The sequence below is a fragment of the Kryptolebias marmoratus genome, linkage group LG19 (genome assembly GCF_001649575.2).
Source record: "Kryptolebias marmoratus isolate JLee-2015 linkage group LG19, ASM164957v2, whole genome shotgun sequence".
Taxonomy (NCBI): domain Eukaryota; kingdom Metazoa; phylum Chordata; class Actinopteri; order Cyprinodontiformes; family Rivulidae; genus Kryptolebias; species Kryptolebias marmoratus.
In genome coordinates, this window is record NC_051448.1 from 9,255,164 (window position 1) to 9,280,676 (window position 25,513).

General features: G+C 46.2%; 2 protein-coding genes across 3 annotated transcripts in view; one reads left to right on the plus strand and one right to left on the minus strand.

Moving 5' to 3' along the window:
- The first annotated feature begins 394 nt into the window (after positions 1-394).
- zbtb2b (zinc finger and BTB domain containing 2b) lies at positions 395-10,547 on the plus strand. Its single transcript, XM_017423242.3, has 3 exons — positions 395-671; positions 5,427-5,607; positions 6,721-10,547. The coding sequence occupies exons 2-3, from the start codon at positions 5,435-5,437 to the stop codon at positions 8,117-8,119; spliced, it is 1,572 nt and encodes a 523-aa protein (XP_017278731.1). The 5' UTR covers positions 395-671; positions 5,427-5,434; the 3' UTR covers positions 8,120-10,547.
- A 358-nt stretch (positions 10,548-10,905) lies between these two features.
- The window catches only part of akap12b (A kinase (PRKA) anchor protein 12b), a 38,282-nt gene continuing 23,674 nt past the window's right edge, over positions 10,906-25,513 (minus strand). Inside the window, exons 1-3 of one of the 2 annotated variants that reach the window (XM_017423237.3) lie at positions 21,192-21,349; positions 13,566-17,678; positions 10,906-12,612 (exon numbers count right to left, since the gene is read on the minus strand). In XM_017423237.3, the coding sequence (XP_017278726.1) occupies positions 13,570-17,678; positions 21,192-21,216 (4,134 nt within the window). In that variant the 5' untranslated portion in view covers positions 21,217-21,349 and the 3' untranslated portion in view covers positions 10,906-12,612; positions 13,566-13,569. Of the gene's footprint in view, positions 12,613-13,565; positions 17,679-21,191; positions 21,350-25,513 lie in introns of those variants that run through there. The other variant, XM_017423236.3, reaches the window with a different exon arrangement.

Consider the following 25,513-nt stretch of genomic DNA (forward strand, 5'->3'; position numbering starts at 1 on the left):
TTTATTTCATAAATCTGTATGATTTTTCTGAGAGGTGAGATTGATTTAAACTTCTGTGGAAAATAAAACCAAACCTGGAATAATATTTAACAGGGACCACATTTTTATGATTTGTGAAATTAATTATAGTGTAAGGAGGACTCTTTGGACTCAGTTTAAGACATGTTGTGTGTTACAAATTAAGCTTACTTTGATTAAACCGGAAAAAAAGCCAAATAAAGTGTGGGAACGTGTTTAATTAGGAGTGTTTGTGTGAGTGACAGAGGGCCAACGGCGCCAGCAGCCCGGGCTTTAACGTTAACGGAAGAGAGACACGATGATTAACAACCAAACTGTCAAAAGAGAGGAAAAAAAAGCTGAAAAAAAAAAACAAAAACAAAGCCGAGCAGCAGGGTTTGGCCTCACGGCGGTTATTAACGTTAACCCAACCGCCCCTTCCTCAACGGCTGCTCCTTCGCTCGCGCGGTCATGTGATCGTAACGTAAAACCCCTAACCGGAAAACACCGACGGACGACCCCTCTCTCCTCTCCTCTCCGCTCCGCCGACGAATGCTGCGTTTCGACGAGGAGCACAGTCGACGCTGCCAGAGCAGAGCCGAGCGGAGCGGACGAACCGAGCAGAACGACGGGCCGACGCGGCGGAACTCCGGTCATTTCACCCAGAGTTGCAGGTAGGTCCGCTCGGTCCGCGCGCCGCTCTGTGCGCGTCGGTTAACTGGGTTTGTCACTGGGCAAGTTAAAAAAGAAACGCGTTCGTGACCAACCCCATCCCCCTTGCGTCTCGCGCTGCCTTGTGTGTGTGTGTGTTGAACGCGCGCGCGCGCTTCCGCCTGCCTGCCTCGCATGTCCGTTCCCTCGCGCTTGTAACCGACAAGAGACCCGAGGCGAAGGCAGGACCCGTACCCGGACCGAGCCCGCTCCTTTCAGAACCCCCCCCCCAGCTCCCCGTTCACGCGCTCTCGGCGGGTGTTTTCGTCGCGCGGTGTTTTGGTTCCGGACGTGTTTCGCTCGCGGGCGGTTCGGCGGAGTATTTCCAGAAGAACTGAACGCCTCGCTGCGGAAGCGGCGGTTCCACGTGTCTACATCACAGCAGGGGCGGTGCTGCTCCACATTGTTGTTGCTGAGAGAGGCCGAGTGAACTCCGCGCAGAAAGTGGCGCTGGTTCGATTCTCTCTTTGTGCTTCTTCTTAATAAACCGTGTCCCGCCGGAGAGCCCGGTTAGTTCACTTTCAATGGCGACACGTTTGGGTTCAGTTGCCAAATCTTTGCCAGTGCCAACCAGCTTTTTCTGTCTTTTTTTGTTGTTTACTTTAGTTTGTTGTTATTGGCTTGGATGATTAAAGTAAGACATATTGGTGGTTTAACGCTTCATTCATTGAACAAACAGGGGCCTCAGTAGCATGTGGAAGAACCATACACAGCCACAACAGCCTGGCACCTGTGGCATGGCATCGCACGCCCAGGTGTGGGTTGAGATCTGGACCAGGTATCATTCACAATCCCAGATTCTGGAGGGAGTCTCCAGGCTGCTCCACGGAATACTTAAAGCTGAGACTTCTCCACAGGAAGTCACGAAGTTGGCTCTCGTTCATGTGGTCTCGTGACGAAAATTGCGTTGTTTTGTTCTCGTAGTGGCTTTGTACGCCTCTTCTTGGCACATGGCCCTGGACAAACTGTTTCTCACAGATGTTTGAGCCAGGTGTTGCCTGATCGGTCAGAAGTTGTTTTTGTGGAAAAGCTTTAAAGGAGCCATTTTGCTTCTACTGCCATCTTTCGGACTGTTCCAGCTGAACTTATAAACCTTTGAACTTAAAAAGACCGCAAGGAGACACAGGCGTCTCTTTGTAGCTGCAGTGGCTCGGCCGGGCAGCGTAGGGACATGCTCCCTTGGTTCGCTCGTTGTGCACCGTCATATCTGCAAACGCCAAACGGCGTGTTCTGTCTCAGTCGGTTTAATAAACACGTCTGGTCGCGGTGAAGCAAAAATCTGTACGAGGACGGGAGAGCTGAGAAACCCGTTTTAACGCCACTGGGGGAGGGAGGAGCTTCTGATCAGAGTGTCTCGTGGGCGATGAAAGGTGTGAGCGAAAACGGACCATCACGTGACCGCGAGCCGACTTCTTGACTTCTCATAGAGTACGCAGACAGCTTCAGTCACCTTCTGGTCGCCTCGGTTTGATTTCTGAATGGACCGAGGCGGCGAGGGGGTGGAAGCCATCCCAGCCTGACAGGCCTTTGTTCTGTGAAGCCAAGTGATAACAGAGCCGAACCGGACGGTGCGTTAGAGTGAGCCATCTTTGTAAAAAAAAAAAAAACAGCCGACCACAAAGAAGATCGCTAAACTGAGTTGATTTGGTGTGTTTTGAAAGCGACATGAAGGAGGCGTCCATCACGTTGCGCTCCTCATCAACCCCGCTGGGTTCTGCTCTACGCCTCTTTTGGTTCTGCCACGCTCTCTTCATTTCTGAAAGCTCATGTCTGTGCGGGACGGGGCCAGGTTCACCTGTGATTTCTGAACGGCATCGGGGCGAGCGTTGTCATCTCAGAGGGTGGACTTTGGTCCTAGACTGTGGAGATGTGGGGTCTGACCTGATGGTCAGCGACTTGGGACATGCTCAACTCCACTCATGGGTTTCCCTAACAAATGTGTCACATTTAAGGGGTAAAAGATTAATTACCAAGAAGCAACTGTTACAACAAAGAAATAAGCAACCAAACATATTTGTTTATCGTGTCATTTGAAGTAGATTGGGTGACGTTAAATAACAGTAGCCTCAGTAAATGTTAGTAGTCAGTAGCATAGTCAATATATTTTGGAAAAACTGAATGATCTGCTGGAGTCAATATATGACCTGCGGGCCGGAGGCGGCCCTTAATCAAACAACCTCTGGCCCTTTCAGTCTTCAGTAACAAAACAGCTTAAAATAAACAACTAAAAAGCAACGTTTTAATGATAACAAATATGCCTCGTGTCTTGTTTGCCAGCTCAGCATGGGCGCCTGACCACGTAATCAAATGGTGACGCCAAATCCAGGATGTAAAACCTTAACAACCATGGTAGTGGTTGGCAGTGGTCCCATTAACTGCTGTGCTGAGTTGGTGTGACGCTAATTGCAATTAGAGACAGACAGATTAATCAGCCAACGGATTTTATTCAGCTGATATTGTTCACTTTTACAAACAATTAGCCACAGAACGGCCATGTTCAATGCACAGATAATCGCTGGAAATGATCATTGGATAGATGTCAGGTGAAGAAAAGGGGTTTATATTCCCACTTTTTATAAACTTGTGGGTGTCTTTGTGCCGTTAAATAGCGTCAGTGTTCTTACTGCAGAGTGTGTGAATTGTTTTTGCTCTAAATGTTTTGGTTTGTATGAAATCAAGCGGACTAAAGTGAAACTCGGGAGGTTTTAAACATGGTGCTCACATCTCAGCACTGTTTTTTTGTGTGTGTGTCAGAGCTTTCTCAGGTGGAAACAGAAAAAACCCCAAAAAACAGGTGCTAAGCGAGCAACCCTGGCCCCGGTTTACCGCTGGAACCGGTTTGGTGGAGACAAAAAAAACAAGCTAACAATGTTGTTTTTGTTTGTTTGTGTGGGACATCAAGGCTGACAGAAAAGCCTAAATTCATATCAACACTTCATGTTTCTACACATCCCATTAATACTGACAGGGGAGGTGAGACGATGCACAGATAAGGAGACAAATTCAGCTGCTGTCCTCACACACACACACTCAGTCCAGTCAGATATTAGTTTACATCAGGTGTGTGTGAGTCCACACACACACACAAATTAAGATAGAGACATTCTGCTTGGTACATCCATACAAACAGGCATGGATGATATACAATATATTTAGGGTTAAATTATTCATCCTTACCCTTAAATGTGGTTCAGTGTTTCCTTACAAATGGTAAAATATTGACTGTTCATAGATCTTTAACAGCTGCAAGAAAACTGTGTTAACATCATAAATGGTGTTGAGTTACTCTGCATTTCTTTTAGCTAGGTGTCTGAAGTTAAATGTAGTTAAAAGAAGCATGATTGGTGTTTCTGGTGCCGGCATGTTCCCAGAGGCTCCTTCTTTGAACTCTGACCCCTGATAACACACACGTCTGATGGAGGTGTGCAGAGCTACAGGATTCTGAGCTGTGAGAGAAAGAAAAGCTGACAAAATATGGGTTATCGTCCGTCTCCAGATATTTGTGTTCGGAGGAAGGAGAGCCACCCTTCCCACGGGCCGTTCCCATACCTCGCTGCGAGCGCGGGGAGGGGCGGGGGGTGGGGGGTAAGAACAGGCTCTCTGCCTTGGAATGTGTGTCGACACCCATAACCCTGATCATGTGATGGCCCGGAGCCCTCCGATTCCTCCTGTGACCTTTAGGGTCAACAAAACACGCCTGTGGTCAGCAGAATGAAGGCGACTCTGAAAGGCCTCTGAAGCTGCAGTTGGAAGGAGTTTTTCTTCATGGCTGCCATGTTGTGAAAGTCCTCACCGCAAGTGCTGCTGGTTAGAGTTTTATTAACATAATAGTCTCCTTTTTTAAAAGGTTTCTCAGGATTACTTTAGTGTCACGACTAATATGAAACTCTGGTTTTAAAGATGCACTTCAGGTAGAGAAGAAAAACCTCCAAACATCTCAGAATTATGTGAGAACTTTATTCCTAAAATCAAAGTTCAGAGATCATCTTCTGTTGATGAAGTTATGAAGTTTTAGCCAAACCTTGAAAATAACTTTGTTTGCCCTCATATCTCTCATGATCTGTTAGTACTCAGGGTATGTGTTGTGAATGTCTGTCAGCGACTGACATGTCGTATTTTAGCTCTGTATCTGTAACATTCGCTGAGATGCGGCCATTTTTGTGTTTGCTTCTATCGCTTTGCTGTGGCAGCCATATTGAAATGGGTTGACTGCAGAAGGTAATCAGTTGTAGGTGTTCATCCAGTAATTACTTTCTGCAAAGTATGTTTAAATATTTTCAATAATTCATGAGATGGTTTGCTAATGGTACGGACAAACACACACACACACAGACAAAATATAATCGCTCCGTCTTTGCCTTTGGTGGTGGGTAATAAGAACAATTAGACATCCGGTTTGCTAGGATAGGTTTTTTTTAAGTGTTTACTTTGTAATTTTAATTTAAATGATTGTAATGTATTTGAAATCTATGACTTGATAAAACAACCAACTAGTTAGAGGAACTGGTTTTGTTTTGCTGAGTTAAGCAGTTATTGGGTGTCTGTGTGGTTTACGATACTTGATTTTCAGAATAGTTCCTCAGAGCTGTGTGAAGTTAGCCTTTGTGGGGCCTGTTAGATCACCACTGACATCCTGACTCTGTGGTCAAAAAAAAAAAAAAAAGAGCTTGTGCGCTTCTCGACAGGAAACTCATCGCTGCTTGTGTGTTTGTGTGCAGGCTGAAGAATGGAGTTGGCCAACCACGGTCTTATCCTGCTGCAACAGCTTAACGCTCAGAGGGAATTCGGCTTCCTGTGTGACTGCACCGTGGCTATCGGAGACGTCTTCTTCAAAGCCCACAAGGCCGTCCTCGCTGCCTTCTCCAACTACTTCAGGATGCTCTTTATTCACCAGGACAGGTCAGAAGCAACGAGCTGACAGATGCATCAGGGGCTAATTATTAAGAGAAACACTTTTAAAGTTGATCACATTCAAGAAAAACTCTCTAGATTAAGATCAAACATGATTACCGCCTGCTGGTGAAAGGCTAAAAATCACTCCAACTCAGTCATTTTTACAGATGCTGGCCTAAAACTTGGTGTGGTCGTAGCTGAGATTTGTATCCAACACATATTGTGAGTTTGAACAGATTGAGCAAGGTTTTTGTTTAAAATATTGCTAAGAACTATTTGGAGTCAACTCCATATCTCAAGAACCACTGGACGGTTTTTAAGTAAACTTCCAGGAAATAATCAGTGTTTGCACTCCTCTACAGCTGATTAACTCCTGGAGCTAAGCTAATTCAAGATGGCTGCCATAGCCACAAGATCATAAAAAATACCAAATGGCTATAATTCAGTCACTATTACAGATAATGAGCTAAGATATGATGTGGTAGTAGCTGAGAGTCATTCCCGACACGTAGTCTGAGTGTGACGCCTTCTGATATTGAATGAAATTGCTCATAATGTTTTTATTTATATATAAGACACTCCAGCAGTGTCACTGCACCGTTCAGCAGCCTACATCTAACATGTCAAAATTATATGTAGGAAGTACAATTAACAGAGATAAATAAATTAAGTAGTAAGGGAGCATGATGGCTTTGGGAAAAAGGTATAATATACAAAAACAAACTGGTCCTTATAGGTTTAAATTAAATACAGTAGTGAATCTTCTCTAACACCAGATGTTGCAGCAGATCATTGTTTTGGGTTAAGAGCAATGTCCTGTAGGGTTATGGCAGTGATGGCAGTTTTAAAAATTAATTGCCAGAATTTCTTAAACAGACAGAAGAAGAATATATTCTATCTAAAGCTTTTTCTCCATTATTTTCATCGTTTGATCAGAACGGCTACAACTCTTTATTTCTCAGCATGAGATGATTTAGTCTAAAACTCTGGCATGAATGGCGGCGGGTGACATGCATTCCTTGAAGGAAAGCGTGAGGTCATGATGCTGTCTGATGCGTTAGTAGTTTGTGTCAGATCCTCACAGTCCTCCAGGAGTTAACTGTCGTGTTTTTGTCTCAGTGACTGCGTGCGTCTGAAGGCTGCCGACATCCAGCCCGACATCTTCAGCTACCTCCTCAACCTGATGTACACGGGCAAGCTGGCGCCGCAGCTCATCGACCCCGCGCGGCTGGAGCAGGGGGTCCGCTTCCTGCACGCCTACCCGCTCCTGCAGGAAGCCAGCCAGTCTGTGTACTCCCACCCCGAGCAGAACATCAACCTGTCCACCTCCCTCTACGGCATCCAGATCTCTGACCAACAGGTGGCGCTGTCACCCAGAGGAGCGGCTCGGCAGCAGCTGTCCTCGCCCTTCGACTCGGAGCAGGTCGGCTCGGAGGGAAAGTTTCCGTCCACGCCGGCTGCAGCCTTGATCACAAATTCTGTCATGTCCAAACACGCCTCCTCTCCCCCGGATGTCGAGGCCTCAACCAGTGGCGCTAAACCTGCGGCAGAGGAGGGGGGGATGGAGTCACTAAATGCAGACGGCTCCTCAGCTGGCGCCATTCTCCACGTGAAGCCCAGCATAATGAAGAGGAATTCCTCCTTCCGGAAGCATTACTCCTGCCATCTGTGCAAGAGCAGATTCACCCAGAGAAGCCTGCTGAGAGAGCACCTCCTGCAGCACGCCCAGAACCTCCAGCAGCCCCCGGCGGAGCCCAGCAAGCCGCTCTCCCCTGTGATGGGGGACCCGGCCCTGTTAGCAGAGGGCGTTCTGAAGGCTATCAAAGCCACCTCGGCTGCCGCCACGCCAGTAGAGGTCATCAGCGACAGCGAGCAAACTCCCGTTTCAGGAACCAACTCTGACTCTCCACAAGCTGAGGTATCCACTTCCACCTGGGGGGTGGGAGGGTTAAACTCCCAGGCAGACACGCCACCCCCGTCAGACATCGCCGACATCGACAACCTGGAGAACGCCGACTTGGACCGCGAGGTGAAGCGGCGGAAGTACGAGTGCTCCACCTGCGGGCGGAAGTTCATCCAGAAGAGCCACTGGCGCGAGCACATGTACATCCACACGGGGAAGCCCTTCAAGTGCAGCGCGTGCGGGAAGAGCTTCTGCCGCGCCAACCAGGCGGCCCGCCACGTGTGCCTGAACCAGGGCGCCGACTCGTACACCATGGTGGACCGTCAGAGCATGGAGCTGTGCGCCGCCGGAGACGACAGCAGCCAGATGGAGGCCATGTTCTTGGGCTCCTCCAAGCCTTACAAGTGTAACATTTGTGCGACGACCTTCTCCAGCCCCAGCGAGGTGATCAAACACCTGTGCTTCTCACAAGGAGGACTGGTGGGGCTGCAGGGGAACGCGGCTGCAGGCGCGCTGCTGCAGCGGGAGGAGTTTTCCAAAGATGAAGGCTCAGATTTGTCCAACTCTGGCACCCCGTTAGAAGCAATAAAAACTGAGGAGATTCTTGTGGAATAGTGCCAGAACTGCTTTTTTAAAAAAAATATAAATTATGGTTAAGAGATGAGCTAAAGATGAAGTTTGTCAGGGTAGAGATTCTCAGTCTACTTAAACTTTATTTTATGAAGTGCTATAAACTTTTAGGCCCTCTGAGTGCTAAATTTTCTCTTTCTATACAATCAGAAGAAAAATAGATTACATTGACATTTTATCGAAGGCTAAAAGAGAAATCTCAACGGTAAGCCCATCCTTTTAGTGTCCGTGTGCATTCGTATGCTCTCAGCTCATCAGGCCAAACCCGACTTGAGAAAACTGCGCAGCTGCGTGTGCAGGTTTTCGGTGCAAAAGGAAGAGGAAGCTGAGGCGGTTCAGGAGGAAACGGCGCGCGAGAGGAGCCGGCTGCGTCTGCGAGGCGACGGAGTTGCAAAATCCTCTTTCAGCGCAGAGACAAAAGGCTGACTGAGCGCGTCAGGTACAGAAGATTTGTAGCTGAAAGCACAAAAGACACGAGACAATCCGCTGTCTAACGTCAGTAAATATGCATCAGAGTGCATCGGTCTTCCATTAGTCTTCTGGTTGTGGTTTCAGCTCAGAATGTTTTGTAGAAACTATTAACTGCACCTTTCTCAGCAGCCGTGTAGTTTTATCCCGTCTCTTTTTGTCATGCTTGGTCACAAGCTACTTAAAGTGTGCATTGTCTACAGTTGTGCCACGTTATTTTTAAACCTTTTTAATTTTTCTTATTTTTGTCTTGTATTGTGTGTTTATATATTGTATAACTCTGGTTACTAATGATCCATCCAGTCCCACTTTCCTCCAGATGAGGACGTCCTGTAAAATATTTGAAATCATAGTTTGTTTGTTTGATTTATTAACTACTGTTTGAACCTGTTTCTAAAATCCCTTAGTTGTTTTTTTTTATTCACAGTGCTATATTCATAAAAAAAAGATGTTATAATTCAAAGATGTAAAGATTTTAGTGCATTTCATAACTTTAAAAAAAAAATAGGTTTGGTTTAGTAAATCTGAAGGTGTTAGGGCTGGGAGTGTTTATCGTGTCTTCAGTTTTACCAAGTGATATTTTATTTAATTATTTGAAGTCAGGGGTCCCCAATCACCAGGGAAGAACTGGTATCTGTCCATGGATTATTTGCTTCCAGGCCAAAAAACAAACTTTTCTTTCAAAAAAAAATCTATAAATATTTTATACATGTTGGTTTGTAATTTATTTCCAGACATGACAAGTTTTGTTTGCGCCTCTTTCCTGTACTTGACTCAAATGCAGTTTTTAGTACTAGCACACCTACAAACTAACCCCTCAGACCTACAAACGAACCCCTCAGACTTACAAACTAACCCCTCAGACCTACAAACGAACCCCTCAGACTTACAAACTAACCCCTCAGACCTACAAACGAACCCCTCAGACTTACAAACTAACCCTCAGACCTACAAACTAACCCCTCAGACTTACAAACTAACCCTCAGACCTACAAACTAACCCCTCAGACCTACAAACTAACCCCTCAGACCTACAAACTAACCTACACGCCCCACTGGTCTGATGTGATTTTCAGCTGCAGGAATCAAACCATCGTTTGTCTGCTCTGAGCTGCAGACTCATCCGCCCCAGGTTTAATGAACCCGGAGCTCAAAGTGTCGATTTGAATAATTCAGACGTTATAAAAACAACCCAGGGACCATCTGCCTGGATTTCTGCTGTTTTCTGTTTCACTCGTTCAGATTTGAATATTTAGAGGAAGTTTAGATGCTGTAAAGCTGCCAGTTTCCTTCTCCTTCCAGCAATCATGAACTGCTCCAAAACTCCTGTTTTCCCCCCAAATTAGATCAGCTTACATAAATCTCCCCCCATTTTTAATTTAAACATAAGAATATTGACTTCTGTTGACATTTCTGTGAGCCAAAGTTGTTTTTTATTCTTTGAAATCTGCTTCCTGATACTGACGTTCTGCTAAAGTTTTTAATTTGAGAAAGTTAATTTCTTACAGGAAATGGTCTTAAAGTCTTGGGGATCTCTTTCAACCTGCATAAATAATGATTAATTAAAATATTTTATTAGGATTTTTTTTTTTAACCATTTTGACCAATGAGTGCAGATTAATGTTCATTTTTAGGATTTTCTTTAACTTGAACTTCAAACTGAAACCTTTTGGTTTTGATGCAGTTTTCCAAATATTTGACTAGATGGCGCCATTTCTCTTTACAACCGGAGGATGAGACAGCTGTTCAAATTACCTGGTTTTATATTAGGAATAAAGTTAACTTCTTAATCAGCTTTCTGACCAACTAACGCTGATTTTACTGAGTTTAGGTGATTCACAGGAATATGCACACATTTAAAAGATAAAAAAAAAAAAACTCCCACAGATGAGCTTTAAATCTTTTTTATTTCTTTCCAATTCTTTCCTATCTGTGGCTGTTTGGTTTTATGGAGTATCTCAGGAAGAGAAGTTCACTGTTATCAGGTGTTTTCAGTATAAAACTCCCCAACCTTATATCTACTGTGACTGATCCGTGTTCTCAGGAATCCATTTTATCTGTTTGAACTTTTTGTTTGTTTGTTTTTTTTGGCCATGAAGAAACAATAAAAACCCCATCTTTGAATAAAAAGATGCTTTCTGCCTGGTCCTTACCTCGACAGCGGGAGCAAAGATTTGTCCTTTTTGCTGCCACTTCTGCTCGTTTTTAATCATTACTCCATGCCGAGTGTCCATGGGGGACTCAAACTGTTTAATTAAAAGCACAATAAAGTTTAACACCATTAGAAAGAAATCAAAGGCGAATGCACAAATTTCCTTTAACTTTATTGAATGAAATATAGACAAGATTCTGAATCCTTACTATTGACAGCTTGGGAAATATAAAAAGACAATAATGGCCGTGCTACATGGATCTTAGGCTAAATGGCTGCAGGTATTAGTTCATTTTACAATATTAGGTACATACAGTAGTAATACAATCTGTACAAATGTTAACAGGTTCACAGTTAAGGTGGGTTACAGATAAAAAGGGGCTGGATGGGTGCAACCACAGGAAGGCCTTAATTCTCTGATTATTGAGTTTCCATAAAGCAACGTGGAGCGGTCACCTCATCGCTTCGTGAAGCTGACGGAAGCGGGAGCGCTGAAGCTCCAATGAGCTGCTAAATGAAATGTGATTAAAGTATCTGCAGGTGAAAGTCTTCTCTAAGCGACTGAAACTGATTCCACCCGTCACTGATGGCTTTGGTTGTAGAAGCAGACTTGTGGGGCGTTTCCTAAAACTTTCCCCAGATTTTTCAAATAAATAAACCAACGAAAAATAAAATAATTGAATTTTTTTTTAAATGCCTGAATTAAAGCAGCTCCTGCAGATGTTTTCGGTGGAGCTAATTGGATCCGACTGACGTCTCGCCCCGTGATCCGTGGAAAGACCACGGCTCCCTGATTAATCCTAACTCGATTTGGGAGCGAAATGAGCTTTTTGTTCGTCTCTGCTGCGGCGCAGTTTGGGTCCCGGGGCCTCTGAAAAATCACCTCCCACTCAGTTTACCACCGTTCACACCTCACTCATCTTTAAAGAAGTTCTGCAGACCGAAGCTGGCATCGTTTGTCCGCAGCAAACTCCGGAAAGCAAATATTTCAACACGAGTAATGCAGATTAAACAGTCGGTATATTCGGTGAACGTGACACGTTTTGTACGTTTTTCCTCGCGTCTCGACCAAGTGTTTAAAACCGACAAACTTGGGGTGTTTTAGCATTTTAATATCACATCTAACGGTGAGTAAAGATGGATTTTCACAGTGAAACAGGCAGTGAGGTTTGATCTTTATCTACATGAATCTTCTGAAGTGTTTAACAGGGAGTGCAGACTTCCTGTTGTTTCCTCCGCCTGTGGAAGACGTCGCTACCATGACTCAGTTTCTAGCTGCTTAAAATCCTTAAAATAATCTAAAGCCAGTTAAAGATCTGCTACAAAAACTCAGATTTTTGTCACTTCAACGAGGAACTTGGACTCTAAGATGTTGCTGATGGATCCCAGCAGAAAGTGAGTTAAACAAAAGGCCAACATACAGTTAAAAAAAAGAAAAAATAAAGACATATGGGTGACTGAATGAATATTTGTGATATAAATACAATATACAGGATAATAATCATCCATCCGCTCGCCTTCTGACACACGAGTCCACTCAGCCAGGCTGCAGCGGGGGCGATGGAGGGTCACCGGAGATACGAGGCAGACGGGATGCTTCTGTGGAGCAGGACATGCATGTGTGTGACTGAGGGCGGCCATGTTGTTGTTGTGACGGGGCTGAAGGCGGGGAGAAAGTGGAGCTGTTGCTCAGTCGCTCAGTCTCTCTGGGCAGGATGAGTGAAGCCCAGTCAGTGTGTGTTGCCACGGAGCATCCTCGCCTTTTTTTATTTTTATTTTTTAACTTTCTCTCACGCTCCCACACATCACTTCCTGGTTCCGGTGGTCCGTCTCCCAGACGTCGGTCCTGCATCTTCACCTGCGGCGGAGAAACAGAAAAAAAAAAAAAAGATTTTAGGACAAAACCTGGACCTGTTTCTCTTCTAACTGGTTTTATTTTAGTGTTTTTGTGGCTCTGATTTGGGAATTCATCGCTTTGGTCGTTTTCAAAACTTTTATAAATAAAGTTGATTTGATTTGATAAGATGCAACATTCAGAAAATCCAGAGTTTTTAATGTTTTTAATGTTAAAACCTGATGCTGTTTGTTTTGTTTGAAAATATCAATTTTATTTATCAGAAGTGTTACGTTTTATGAATTTCACCAAAGATAATTTGTTTGGACTTTATGATTTTACCGCCGTTTGACTCAAATCTATCGTCGTTTTCGAGCAGAATGACAGCCTGATAAATATGACAGTAAGCTGCGCCCTCTTTAACACCAGCTGCTGTCTTTACATACGACTCCATTTTAAAGCCTTCAGCGTCCCAAACAAACACGACTTCATTCAGTCAAACTGGGAGGAGAGAGAGAAAAAAAAACAGCAAAGCAGCTCCCGTTCTTTGAAGCCCTGTAATCGAATCTTACGAAAGCGTCCTCCGACATGCTTTCTTGACTCCATGCTGAGCGCGGGACAGAAGGAACACGGGAGGAGGGAGCGGAGGAATCATAATCAGCCTTTCAGCACAAGTTCATCTGCCCCTCACACACACCGCTTCCCTTTAAGATCCGAGCCTACAAAGACGGGGGGTCAATGGCGGCATTCCTGCTTTGATATCAAAGGTCCCCCCGGTTACTCCGAGCCCGAACAAAAAGCTTTTTCATGTGGTCAGTGTAAAAAATCCCCTCCTCTCACTCGTTAATAAAAGTAAGAGCCATTGATGTTAAATAGAAAACACTACGAGGGGATTTACAAGAAGGAGAACTTGAGAAGAACGACCTGCCTTTGTCATCGTCTCAAACAGAGTTTCAGAAACTTTGAAGCCGTCTCACCTGCTCATGATGCCGCTGTGATCTCTGTGGACACGGGCTCGATCTCCTTCACGGCCTCCTCGATCACCTCCATCACCTGCGCCATCACCTCCGCGCACGTCGCTGCCGGGGTTTTCTCCGGCTCGGGGGCGGCCTCCTGCGTGTCCTGGCTGGGAGCGGCGGCCTCTCCTGAAGCCTCCTCCTGAGCTTCTTCCTGCAGGTCCGACAGCTTGTTTCGTCTCCTTGTCTCCTCGGACGCGGCGCCGGCGTTGGAGCCGTCTTTGTCGAGCTCCTCGGCCGTCTCCACCTCCACGGGCGGCTCCTCGGCCTCCTCGGCTGACTGCAGGACCACCTGGGTTGGCATGTGGACCTCATGAACCTTCTCTGATTTCTCCTCTGACTTGTTGCCCTCCAGCTGGGACTTCACAGCCTCGCCGCTTTCTTTGCTCTCCTCCTTCTGGGGTTCGGTCTCTCCGTCAGTCTCTGCTTTGATCTCTGTCACTTCCTCCTCCATGACACTTCCTTCACTCACTTGCACCTCCTCCGCCATCTTTAAGCTTCCTTTGGGCTCCTCCTCCTCATCCTCCTTCTCCTGGATGTCCTGTGTGACCTCCAGCGGGACATTCTCGGTGATCTCCATGGCAACACGAAGCAGCTGAGGGGACTTGGAGGCGGGTTTTTCACAGATAACAGGAACAGGGGTTTCAGTGATGACAACTGGCTCGGCTGCGCTGTCGGTCTCGCCCTCTGTCGTCACCGTCGCCTTCACGGGTGTTGGAACAGCTGCTGTTGACTTTTCAGGTTGTGGAACGTCCTCTAAAACTTTATCGATGGCGTCTTTAATCACAGCCTCAGCTATCACCGCGCTCTGAGTCTCAATTTCACGGTCCTCGACGTCTACTTTCTCAGTCTTCTCCTCCTGGATCGTTTCTTTGTTAGCCTCCCCATCGCCCGGGGCAACAAGGACCGACGTGTCCGTGATGACAGCGTTTTCCTCACCCGGTGTCTCTGCAGGGACGGCTGCTTCAGGCTCCTTTGTGTCGTCTTTCGTGTCGCACACTGCGGCTGAACCCTCCTGAGCCAGCGCCTGAGTCACCTCCTCTGCTGGGGTGTTTTCTCCATCAGCAGAACACCGCTCCGTGTCCACATTTCCCTCCTTGGTCTCCACAGTCATCTCAGAGACTTCCACAGTCTGGGTACAGACGGCTGTCTCAGTTGCGGGCGCGATGGGATCCACTACGACGGATTGAGGTGAGTTCAGCTCCAGCACCGCAGGCTGGATGACCACGGAGTTCTCGGTGCTGACGGCTCCGACCTTCTCGATCTCAGCCTCGTAGCTCTCGCTGGCAGCTTGAACGTCTGCAACTTGGTCGGCTATTTGTTCTGCGACAGGCTCGAGTTCGAGCGTTTGTACCTGATGGACCTGAGCCTTGAGTACTGGCTCTTCTGTAGCAGCTGCTGCTTCGGATTCTTCAGACTTCTGCTCCACAGCCACCTCCACGCCTGCAGCATCACTAAGTGGGCCCACGGACTCTACGGTGGGCTCGGCCAGCTGCTCCAGCGGCGCGTCTTCGGTCTCCTTGGCTTCGAGCCCTGTGCAGATGGCCACAGCCTTGCTCTGAACGTGTGGCTCTAGGATGGCTTTCGTCACACACGCGGCGCTCTCCGTTTCTTGCTCTGGCTCGGTGTCGGCCGAAGCTACATCCAGTGGAGCGTCTTGAAGCGCCACGGATATCTGAGCTGGGATTTCACTCACCTGGGCCTCAATTCCACTTACGAGCTCGCCTGCAGTCTGCGTCCTGGGTCCCTGAGGAACGGGGGAGGTGGCTGCAGCTGGAGCCGGGGTAACGGGCTTCACCTCGGCCGTGGACAACCTGCGCCCTGTGCTGCTCGGACCTTTAGGCAGCGCCGCCTGGTCCTCGGCTTCATCATCTGCGATGTCGGTGTCGACGGATTTGGGTGTGGCTGAATTTTCGACCTCCTCCGGGATATCGCTGAGCTGGTCGTGTTTGTCGTCTTCAACGACGGCCGGAATCCACGACGGGGATCTGTCGTCAGCGGACGCTTTAGCCTGGACCGCCGCCGGTTCTGCTGGCGCTTCCTGCCCCGCTTCAGCTGGCTCCTCATACTCTGACAGAGGAACTACAGCTGGGGTGTCGGAGTCCTCCTCACCTGAGCCCTGGTCAGTGGAGGACTGTTTGTCCACCTTCTTCCTGCGTCCATGAAAAAGCTTCCTCAGAGAGAAAGAGGACTCTTCTTTTTGGGTTTCAGCATCTGCTTGGACCTGGTCAGCAGGCTCCTCTGGCTTTTCTTCACTTTTGGCCTTAGTTTTTGGCATGACTAAGCGTTTCAGAGTGCTCCAGGGGGACTCTCTCACGGGCTCGGGTGCAGGAAGTATTACCTCTTCATTCTCAGGGCTTTGGGAGGGGACCTCGGCGTCCTCGGTTTTGTCTTCTTCTTTTCCTTCTGCTGCTGCTGCTCCTGCTGGCTCCTCTTCAGCCTTGGTCTCCTCGTCATCTGAATCAGACGTCTTCCTTGTCCTCTTTTTGGGTCCACCCATGCACATCAAGGCCTCCCAGGAAACGGAGGTGTCCATTTTCTTTTTGGGCTCCTCGGTGCTGCTGGTCAGCTTTTCCGTGTTTTCTGTCATTGGCTCTTCCTCCGCAGCGTTGTCCTCTTTAGTCTCTTTCTCTTCGGCGGCCTTTTCTGCGAGTGGAGCACTCTCCGAGGAGGACAGCGTGGCGGATTTAGCCATCTTGTCATTCGCGCCCTCGTCTTCACTATCAGAGGACCTTTTAGCGTACTTCTTCGGCGACACCAGTTTCCTGAAGGAGGCAATGACCCCATCTTTCTTCTTTTCACCGTCAGAGGACAGCTCCCCCTCGGTCTCCTGGCCCGACTCATTCTGGTTCCCCTCCGCAGAAACGGCATGCTCCCCTGATGCTTCTGGAGACGACGTTCCACTGTCAGCTTTCGGAGCCTCTTCAGACTCGTTGGAGGACTGCAGTTGCTCGACGACCTGCTCCCCGGACTCGGTGGGCTTGGACTCCGACTCCTTCTTGTTCTTTTGTCTCTTAGTTGAGAGCTTTTTCAGGCCGGCTCCAGTGAAGAGCTTCTTCAGAGGGCTTCCGTGGGGCTTGGACTTCTCCTGTGACGGCTGTGGCTCAGCCTCAGCTGTCGCCTCTGCTGGAACCTTCTCCTCCTCCTTTTGGTCTTCTTGTTTGGTTTCAGTCGTACTTTCAGTGGCGGCAGAGGCGTCATCTTTCTCTTCTGGAGTAGGATCTGATTTGGCTTCCGTTTGAGTGCTTGGTGCTTCTTCCTTGGGCTTAGATTCAGGTTTCTCTTCCGCTTGAGTTTCTGATTTCTCCTCCTTGGCTTCCTGTTCCGTCACGACATTCTCCTCCTTGGTTTCCTCGTCCGTCGCAGCTTTTTCCTCCTGTGTTTCCTTCTCTGTCGCATCGCTCGTTGTCTCCTGCTCTGCAGCATCTTTCTCCTCCTTCTCCTCGGCAGCAGCTCCTTCTGCCTTCGCTGCTTCCTCCTTCACTGCCGCCTCTTTCTCCTCCTCCTCTTTTGTCTTTTTGATGCTGGTTTTCTTTCGCAGGTTTGAGAAGAGCCCCCCAGAGAAGAGCTTCCTGAAGGAGGACATGCCGGTCTCCTTGGTTGGCGAAGTGGTTTCTGTTTCTTTCTCGGCTCCCTCCTCCTTGACTTCCTCGTTGGCGGCCTCGGCGGGTTGGGCGTCAGCGGCTTCAGCCTCTGTGTCGGCCGTCTTCTCTTCAGCTGTGGCTTTCTCCTCTGCCTCCTTGTCTTTTGCAGGTTCCTCAGCCTCAATGACCTCCTCTGCCTCTTTGTCTTTCACTATCAGCAGCTTCACGGGGTCCGCCTCGTCACTTTTGTCCTTCTTAAGTGTGAATTTCAAGCCCACGATGCTGAAGATCTTCTTGAATCCAACTTCGTTGGCGTTGTCGGGCTTTTCCTCTGTTACCTTCTCTTCGACAGGAGAGATCTCAATCGCTTCCGGGGATTCTTTCTCCATCTTCTCGCCGTTTACTTGCGGAGCCCCTTCGACCTGGACGGTCTCCGTAGCGTCAGGAGCCTCCTCCTTCTGGGCCACAGTTACGCCATCCGGCTGGCCAACTGAAACAAGAAGCAAAGAAAGAGTTCAGTTTCCTCTCCAGCCTCCAATGAGCTGCAGAAAGTCCACTAATGAAACTCCCATGACGTTCATATAAAGCTGTAATTTATAGCAGAATTAAAGAAACTAAAGTAATAAGAAAATAAAATCATTCAATTTTTTATTTGAATTTATGTGAAAGAAATATGAATAAAAGGAATTGGATTTTGCGTATTTGATCAAGCACTTGTTTGCAGAGATGCTTCTGTTTAAACTTTGCTCCCAACTTACTGAGGAAAAAAACATATTATAGCCTTTAGGTAGGGCGTTTTTTAACGTTACTGATAAAAGTGATAGTTCAAAACTTTTGAAATAAGGTTCTGCAGAATAGTTATGAACAACATATATCCTGCGTGTTGCAAATAGCTCTTTAAATGGCCTCAGTTTACAGAAATACGAGTTTAACTGTGAGCATACTGACAAGCTAACAGCTAGTTTGACCGAAGGAGGCTGATGCTCTCCTTAAACTATTTACAGCAAGGCAACACAAATGCTGTTTCACTAACCTTTAGATTTCCAACAGTTTCGCTTTACATGGTTGTTTACACTAAACTCTGCAGTTTATTTACAGGAGCAAACAACGGGAGCCGCAGCTGGTTTGCAAAATAACCATACAACGCAAAATCGGCAGCAATATAAAGGTTTATGAACTAGTGCTTGTATGGACCGCCACAAAACCTTTTGGACTGGACTTGTTTTAGGACAGCAGCAGCTCACCGCTCAGACTAATCTATAACTTCTAACGTACCTGTTAGCTTTTAAAACTAGCCTTTTCAAAGTAGTTGCTGATATTTTGCTCTTCTGAAGCGAGTGTTTAAGAACGATTGTTTAAGATTATGGGTAAACACACTCGATCTGTAAATGTGTCAACAATGAATCATCTCACGGCAGTTTGGACAAAACAAATGACAAAACTTTGCTCAAGTTTGACTTAAAAATGAATTTAAAGCAATAAAATAAATAAATAAAAGGAGCCTAATCCCATTCTCTGAGCTGTCTCCTGTGTAAGAACTGCATAACTAGCTTTTTTTTTTTTTTTAAATATAAGAATGTTGTTTTGTTCACACAAAAATGTACAACTGTGTCCCCACATCTGCCTACATCCTTTTCCTAAATTATAGGTATGAAGCTTCCCTCAGCAGCACTGCGTTCTTTGAATAGTTTAGATTTTAGCTGCTGGAGTTGTTTTTTTTTTTAACTTTACTCCACACTGCAGAGTTTCACTCTGTATTTAAATTGCAAAGAATGGATGAGAATCGATTTCATTCACTGCAGTTTTTAGCGAGGACACCCGCCTCCTCTGCATACGTCTGACTCCGGAGGAATGTGAGCTATGCGTCTTTAAGACGTGTATTTCAGGATGCTCCAGATATAACGTGAGGGCTGGATACCGACAGATTCCAGGAATGTTTATTCTTACTTGTTTTCCCAGCTACACTGTGTCTTGTTTCTGCCTGCGAAGTGTTCAAACCAAACAATACGGGACCCCACCGCTACCCCTCCTTGAAATAAGTCCCCTTGACCCAAATTCCACAGCAGCAGGATGGATGGGGTCCCACCCCCTCCCCAAGGCAGACACACGCATACAAAAACACAATAGGCCCTGTAGCCTCTCTCTGGGCCCCTGAAAATAAAGGAAGGGGGCTGGTCGACCTTTCCATTATCAAGAAGCGCTGCAGCTTGAAGGAAGTTAGAAAACTTGGCACTTTAATAAACTAAAAAAAAACTAAGTAAAGGACTTAAATTGGGGGGATTTAATGACACCCAGAATCACACAAGTGACATTTTCAGGGTATTTATTCAATCAGGCTGCTGCTAAACTGGCAAGACAAGGCCGAGTGTCACAAAACCCCCCCCAAAAAAACCATCCAATAAATAAATTAAAGAGCAGATTCTCTGAGCTGTTTTCAATTAAGCATTGAAGACTGTTAAAGGATGTGTTTGTGTGGGGGCAGCGGCGGGGGGGTTCAGACTGTAAGAAAACACACAGAGACGAGTCTTTGTGTGTCTCCAGGTCAATAAAACAGGAACCATGCTGGTTTAACAGACTGCCGCCGTCTTTTTGATCTTTTTTTTTCCTTCTTCTAACGCTGGTTAACATCTCCCGGCTGAAGTAAAAGTGTCACGGGACGGAGAAGTGTAAAGGCAAGGGGACACGGGTGGGGTTGTTGGTGGTGGTGGGGGGGTCACATATCTCTGACACTCTCTCATAGCTGAGATGTTTCTCTCTGCTTGTGTGTGTGTGTGTGTGACAGCGCGGCTCTCGTGTTAAATATCAGAACCCCGATTGTTGTAAATCAACGTCACTGAGAGGTCCGATATTGTTTCTGTTGTGGCTGTGGGGGGACCACTCTCGAGTCTAAGGGGAGGTGTGTGTGTATGTGGGGAGGGGGGGGTCAAAGGGCAGCTGGGAGACTGAAAAGAAGCTTTTCTTTCCAGAACTTTTACCAAATATATGCAAATCTCTGCTATAATTACTATTGTCTGGAGCAGAAGCTTTAAAACAAAAGAAGTCACTTAAAAAAAAAATGGGGGCAAGGAGACCCCGACACTCTCCATCAATAGAAACAAGATGACCCCCACCCCCACCCCCGTCTCATAGGTGTGGTCCCAGCATCTCTGCAGGAGACAAAAGTTACTCAGATGAAACCAAAATGTGACGAAACTTCATGTTGATTTCGCCAAAACAAATCAGTTTCCTGTAAATATCAGTCATCTTTCATGCAATCCTCCCCCCATCTGAGTTTAAATGATAAAAAAATGGAATCAGTTTGTGTTTAAATACCCCACAGGAAGTTTTAGGATCTCGTTCTAATTGAATTAAACACCTCACACTCAGACCAAATTTACAAAAAAAACAACAAAAATCAGAGCACATACTTCCCATCTGGTCTTGATATTTTTCCCACCCAAAAGTTTGGATCCTGTTTGAAACGCAGACATCAGAGCTCAGAGGAAGAGTTTGTTTTTGGACAGAAATAGTGTTTGTTGAGTTTAAACTTTAACTGATTGATTCAGGGCCTACAGCAGTCAAATGAAACCACAGAAATCACAACCAACCAACCAACCAGCCAACCAGCCAACCAGCCAACCAACCAGCCAACCAACCAACCAACCAACCAGCCAACCAACCAACCAACCAGCCAACCAACCAACCAACCAACCAACCAACCAGCCAACCAACCAACCAACCAACCAACCAACCAACCAACCAGCCAACCAACCAACCAACCAACCAGCCACACCCTCAGGACAGCACTCATTTAAAAACAAACACTTTATTTGGTTCCCCATATACTTAAATAAATATTTACAAGCAAATCAAAAATAAAACCAGATTAAAGGTTTGGTTTAAATCTATTCCATGAAGACTTGTTAAGTAAACCTGCAGTTTATTTATTTTTTTGGCAATTTCTTCATACAAAGGTTAAGTTTAAAAAGTAAATATTTTGAACAGGAGCTCATCTTGTTCTTACCCGTTAAAGTAATTGTTCCGAGCATTGGGAGGTTCCTCTTTTCCTAAGTGTCTCTGTGTCTCAGTCCTCCTCACTCCTCCTCAGTCGGTCGGTCGGGCGGCAGAATGAAGCCGACACTCAGCTCCACACACATTTCAACACACACGTCATGTTGGGACCACCCCCGCCTCCCTTTTCTTCCCACCTCCCCTGCTTTTCTTCAGCTGTTCTGAATGAACGACCCCCCCCTCCCCTTCCTCCTCCTCCTCCTCCTCCTCCTCCTCTTCCTCCCTTATCCGTTCACACACACCCTCAGACCTTCTCATCCAGCAGGACTGCAGTGCATCATGTGACTTTTCAATGAAGCCTTCGCTCCAAAAGCTGAAACGTCAGAAATAGATCCTTTTTTAAACGTTTTTGTGATTTTTTTTTTTCAAATAAGGGGACTTAGATGGTCTCTTTTGCCCTAAAATAAGGAATGAGAACATTCCTAAACACACATGAGCCCTCCTGCTCCTGTTCTCCAGGACTCATGGAGGAATGTCGATGGAGGGAACTCACTGTGAGCTTCAACACTTTATATGGACTCAAGACATTTATCAGCTTTATCGCACGAGTTACACAGTTATATACACGGAAGGTCATGCTTGTTTGTAAGAAAATATACAGTAGTAGCAGCAGCAGCTAGCTGCAGCACTTCCAGGTTATCTCAGGTATGTATGCTTGGAATGCTGGACTATTTCTGCAGGAATAACGGTATAAAGATTAACTGATAGTGGTGTAAAGGCCGTATTTCACTGGGCTGGAACTGATGGCGAACAACACTCACAAGGGAGTCTCCAAAATGTCTCCAAACGTTTGCAGGGGTTCTCAGTTTCCTCACGTGCTCCGCAGAGGCTAACGGTCTCCTCAATCAAATTGTAAACATGTTCAAATTAATTTAAGACATTTTCTCTCAAAATAGTCACAGAATTGTCACGGGGGATTCAAACTTGTCTCCAACCCATCTCAATTTGGTTTCAGTAAGTCCTAGAGCTGCATGTGAGCCGTCCTGGTGACAGAGAACGTCTGAGTCGAATACCTATAAATAATAATTGCTGGAAACTGGCCGACGGTACAATGTGGACGGATGAGGGCGATGAAATATTGTGGGTGACCTACAATACAGCTTCGCAAGCCGTGCACACCAAAACGGGCCAAGACTCACTGGTTTTCTTGTCCAGTGAGATACCACCTTAAACAGATACTACCTTAAAGAATTATTACATCAATGGTATGAACCGCTCTAAAAGTTTAGAGTTTGGAGATGTTTTAAGTCGGCAGTGATCCACTTTGGTCGTGGCCCCCCTCGTTTAACAGCCTGCTGAGAATTCATCTCTGTTCCTGTAAACAAACTATCTGCAGCAGGTAAGATACTATCTCTTTCCGCAGAGCTCCACTTTAAAAGATCTAAACTGTCGCACTGAGACTCGTAATTAAATAAACCGCAAAATTTGTCCTTGAACGAGACGACAAAACGTTATCAAGCGCAGATGATCAGCTGAGAGCGGCACCGGGTGAAACGGGGCGAGTCTGCGGCGGGGGAAAAGGAGACCCGAAGGAATGCGGCTAATTCCTCAGGTAAATACCAGCACGATCAGATCTGTCACACGTCTGCATTGTCCCGCAGGAATGTGTGAACTCCACCTGGAAAGCTCCTAAAAGGTTGATAACAGCAGCGATGGAGGATCGTCTGCGTTTGGGGAAAGTAAAGTTTACTGATAACAAGACGAGACTGGAGCAGCTGCAGAGCCAGATGTTTATCATGTGTGTTAAATGTGTTCGCACGTCTTTGGAAATGACTTAAAGTTCAATCAGAAGAAAAAAAAAAAACACTAGGGGTGTGATGCTTTGGGGACAGACGGTCCAAATTTAATAAGAGATCATATTGGAAAAAAGTTTAAGAGGATAACAGAATTATTGCATATAAAATTAAACACAAGACCTTTGAATTATGGCGAGTGATCTGTTCTCTCCTCTCAGTAACTTAGTTACACGTTCTCAGTCATAAGAATATCATTCTGTCCCAGCGAAGTATTAAGAATCAGAACTACAGGTTTAAAAACTGCAGCTAAATCACAAAAAACGTTAATCCTTCGATCACAGTAACGAGTTGTCCATGTGTGTTGACTGTTCTGTTAGCAAAATATCTCATGAATCAATGAATGGGTTTGAATGAAACTTCCAGAAAGTTCTCATTGGATGTAATGAGACAATCCCATTCAAGATGGCTGCCACAGCTCCTGAACTAACATCTGGTGTGGTAGTAGCTGAGACTGATTCACAACATGAACACCGAGCGGCACGCCGGCCTCTGCCCCGGGAGAGATTAGCGGCCACCCTGCGAATATCAGACCCTGAGCAGCTCAGGGAACAATATGGCCACCATCATTTCACACTTCTGACCAGTTGATGCAAAGAGAAAAAAGTTCTGCCCGGGCGTTGTCGAGAACGAGCTCTCGGAGCTCCTAAGAGAACAAAATGACGTCATCTTGGATTCGCAACTGAGTCAGAGAGAGCAGATACCTTTACTTCTTAAGAGTCAACCCAGTTCAAGATGGCCGCCACAGCTAACTGACCTTAAAGAACACAAAAATGGCTAAAATTTGATGTGGTAGTAGCTGAGAGTCCTGAGCACTGACAGATCATGAGATCACACATGATGTTACTCCTAAGGTTGGACTGAAACAACCATCACTCTGTCATTTTTCACCACCACATGATTGTAGTCCGTAACTCCCGGATGAGCGTTCCTTGCAGGAATGCCGGGCCTTCAACTCGGTCAGATTTTTTCATCCTGACTCACGGGTGAAAGCTGGCGTCGCTGCAGTGACTCGTCTGAAAGGTACGCTGCGACCTGCTACACGATGACCGCCGAGCGAGTTCTGCTGAGTGGACCGTGAGTCAGACGGGCTCCGGCTCTTCCTTTCAAACTTCCGCCCTGTGACTCACGCGACTGCCGTCACATTCCCGGACTTCCAGATTTCTGTTCAGAGCTCGCAGGAAGTTCAGAGAGAGACTGCAGACAATGAATCGAAGAACTGATGTGCTTCTGTTTAGAAATACAGATTATTTTAGTTGTTAGCAACTAAAGAGACAAGAAAGAAAGCAACTTCTGGCTTCATATCACAGAGTCTGTGTCGCAATAAATGGATGTTCCTCTGAAACGTAAAGCAATAAATCTTCACTCCTAAACAAACCTCTTCCGCTATTCTTAAAAAACACATTCATGACTTTTTAAAATGGCAGCAGTTCAGACAATAACGTCCAGGCTATATTTATGTCGGTATAATAAACACAAAGGGCTACAAATCTGTCAGTTTCACAGATATTGACCTAAAATTCAGTGTGGTAGTAGCTGAGGGTCATTCGCGACACATATCTGAGCGCCGACAGATCTCGGAACACCGCGTGAGATTGAGCAGCAGCGTTATCTTCAAGATTTACCCAAACTGGCTCTAATTTGGTCGTTTCTCAACATGAGAGGATTTCTGAAATAAAAAGATCGTCATTCTTTCATTTTTTTTAATTTTAGGAATGTAAACATTAAATAAATGTAGGTGATACCGGTGGTTTGATCCCCGGCATCTTGAAGTTATTAGGTTGCTAAAGTGAAGGTCAGGGCCCCACTGTGGGCCATCAAACACCAAGTGTTGGGTCATGAGAGGACTTATTTTTACCACGATCGTGACAAGAGTCAGAAAGAATAAAAAGAGGAGAATATTTGTTGAGAGTGCTGTTGTTTCAGAGCACCGTTATTTTAAAGATCCGAAGCTGAAACATTTGGAAGCTCTAACGTCTAAAACAAACAGGTTTCTTTTTGTTTTTCTTTTTAAAAACCTGAATCTAATGAACCACTAATGGACTTGCTGTGGCTCAGTCAACACAGAGGACAAACATCACTCTAACTAACTTCAGTTTTAATTCAAAGGAGGGGAAAACAGCTGCATTCTGCTGATTATCTTCCTGGTTAAACTTTGAAAGGAGATTCTGAGACGTTGAAGATTCTTGTCTGTTTAAGCTTTGATGAAATATGCAAAAAAAAAAAGAAGTAAAAGCAAACTTTAAAGCAGTTCTCCCCTCAGGAAAACAAGAGACACTGTTGTGATTAAAACCCATTCTGGTACCAGAACTGACGCCCCACATATCTGTGCAAATCACAAAACGTGCCTGAAACCCAGGAATGTCTGAGGCGGGGGCCGATGGTGCCGGGCATCCTGCGAAGGAATGGATGACATCACCGGACGGCACAGAAGACACCGCCTCTTACTCTGCGAAGGCCCCGGGGGGGGGGGGGGGGGGGG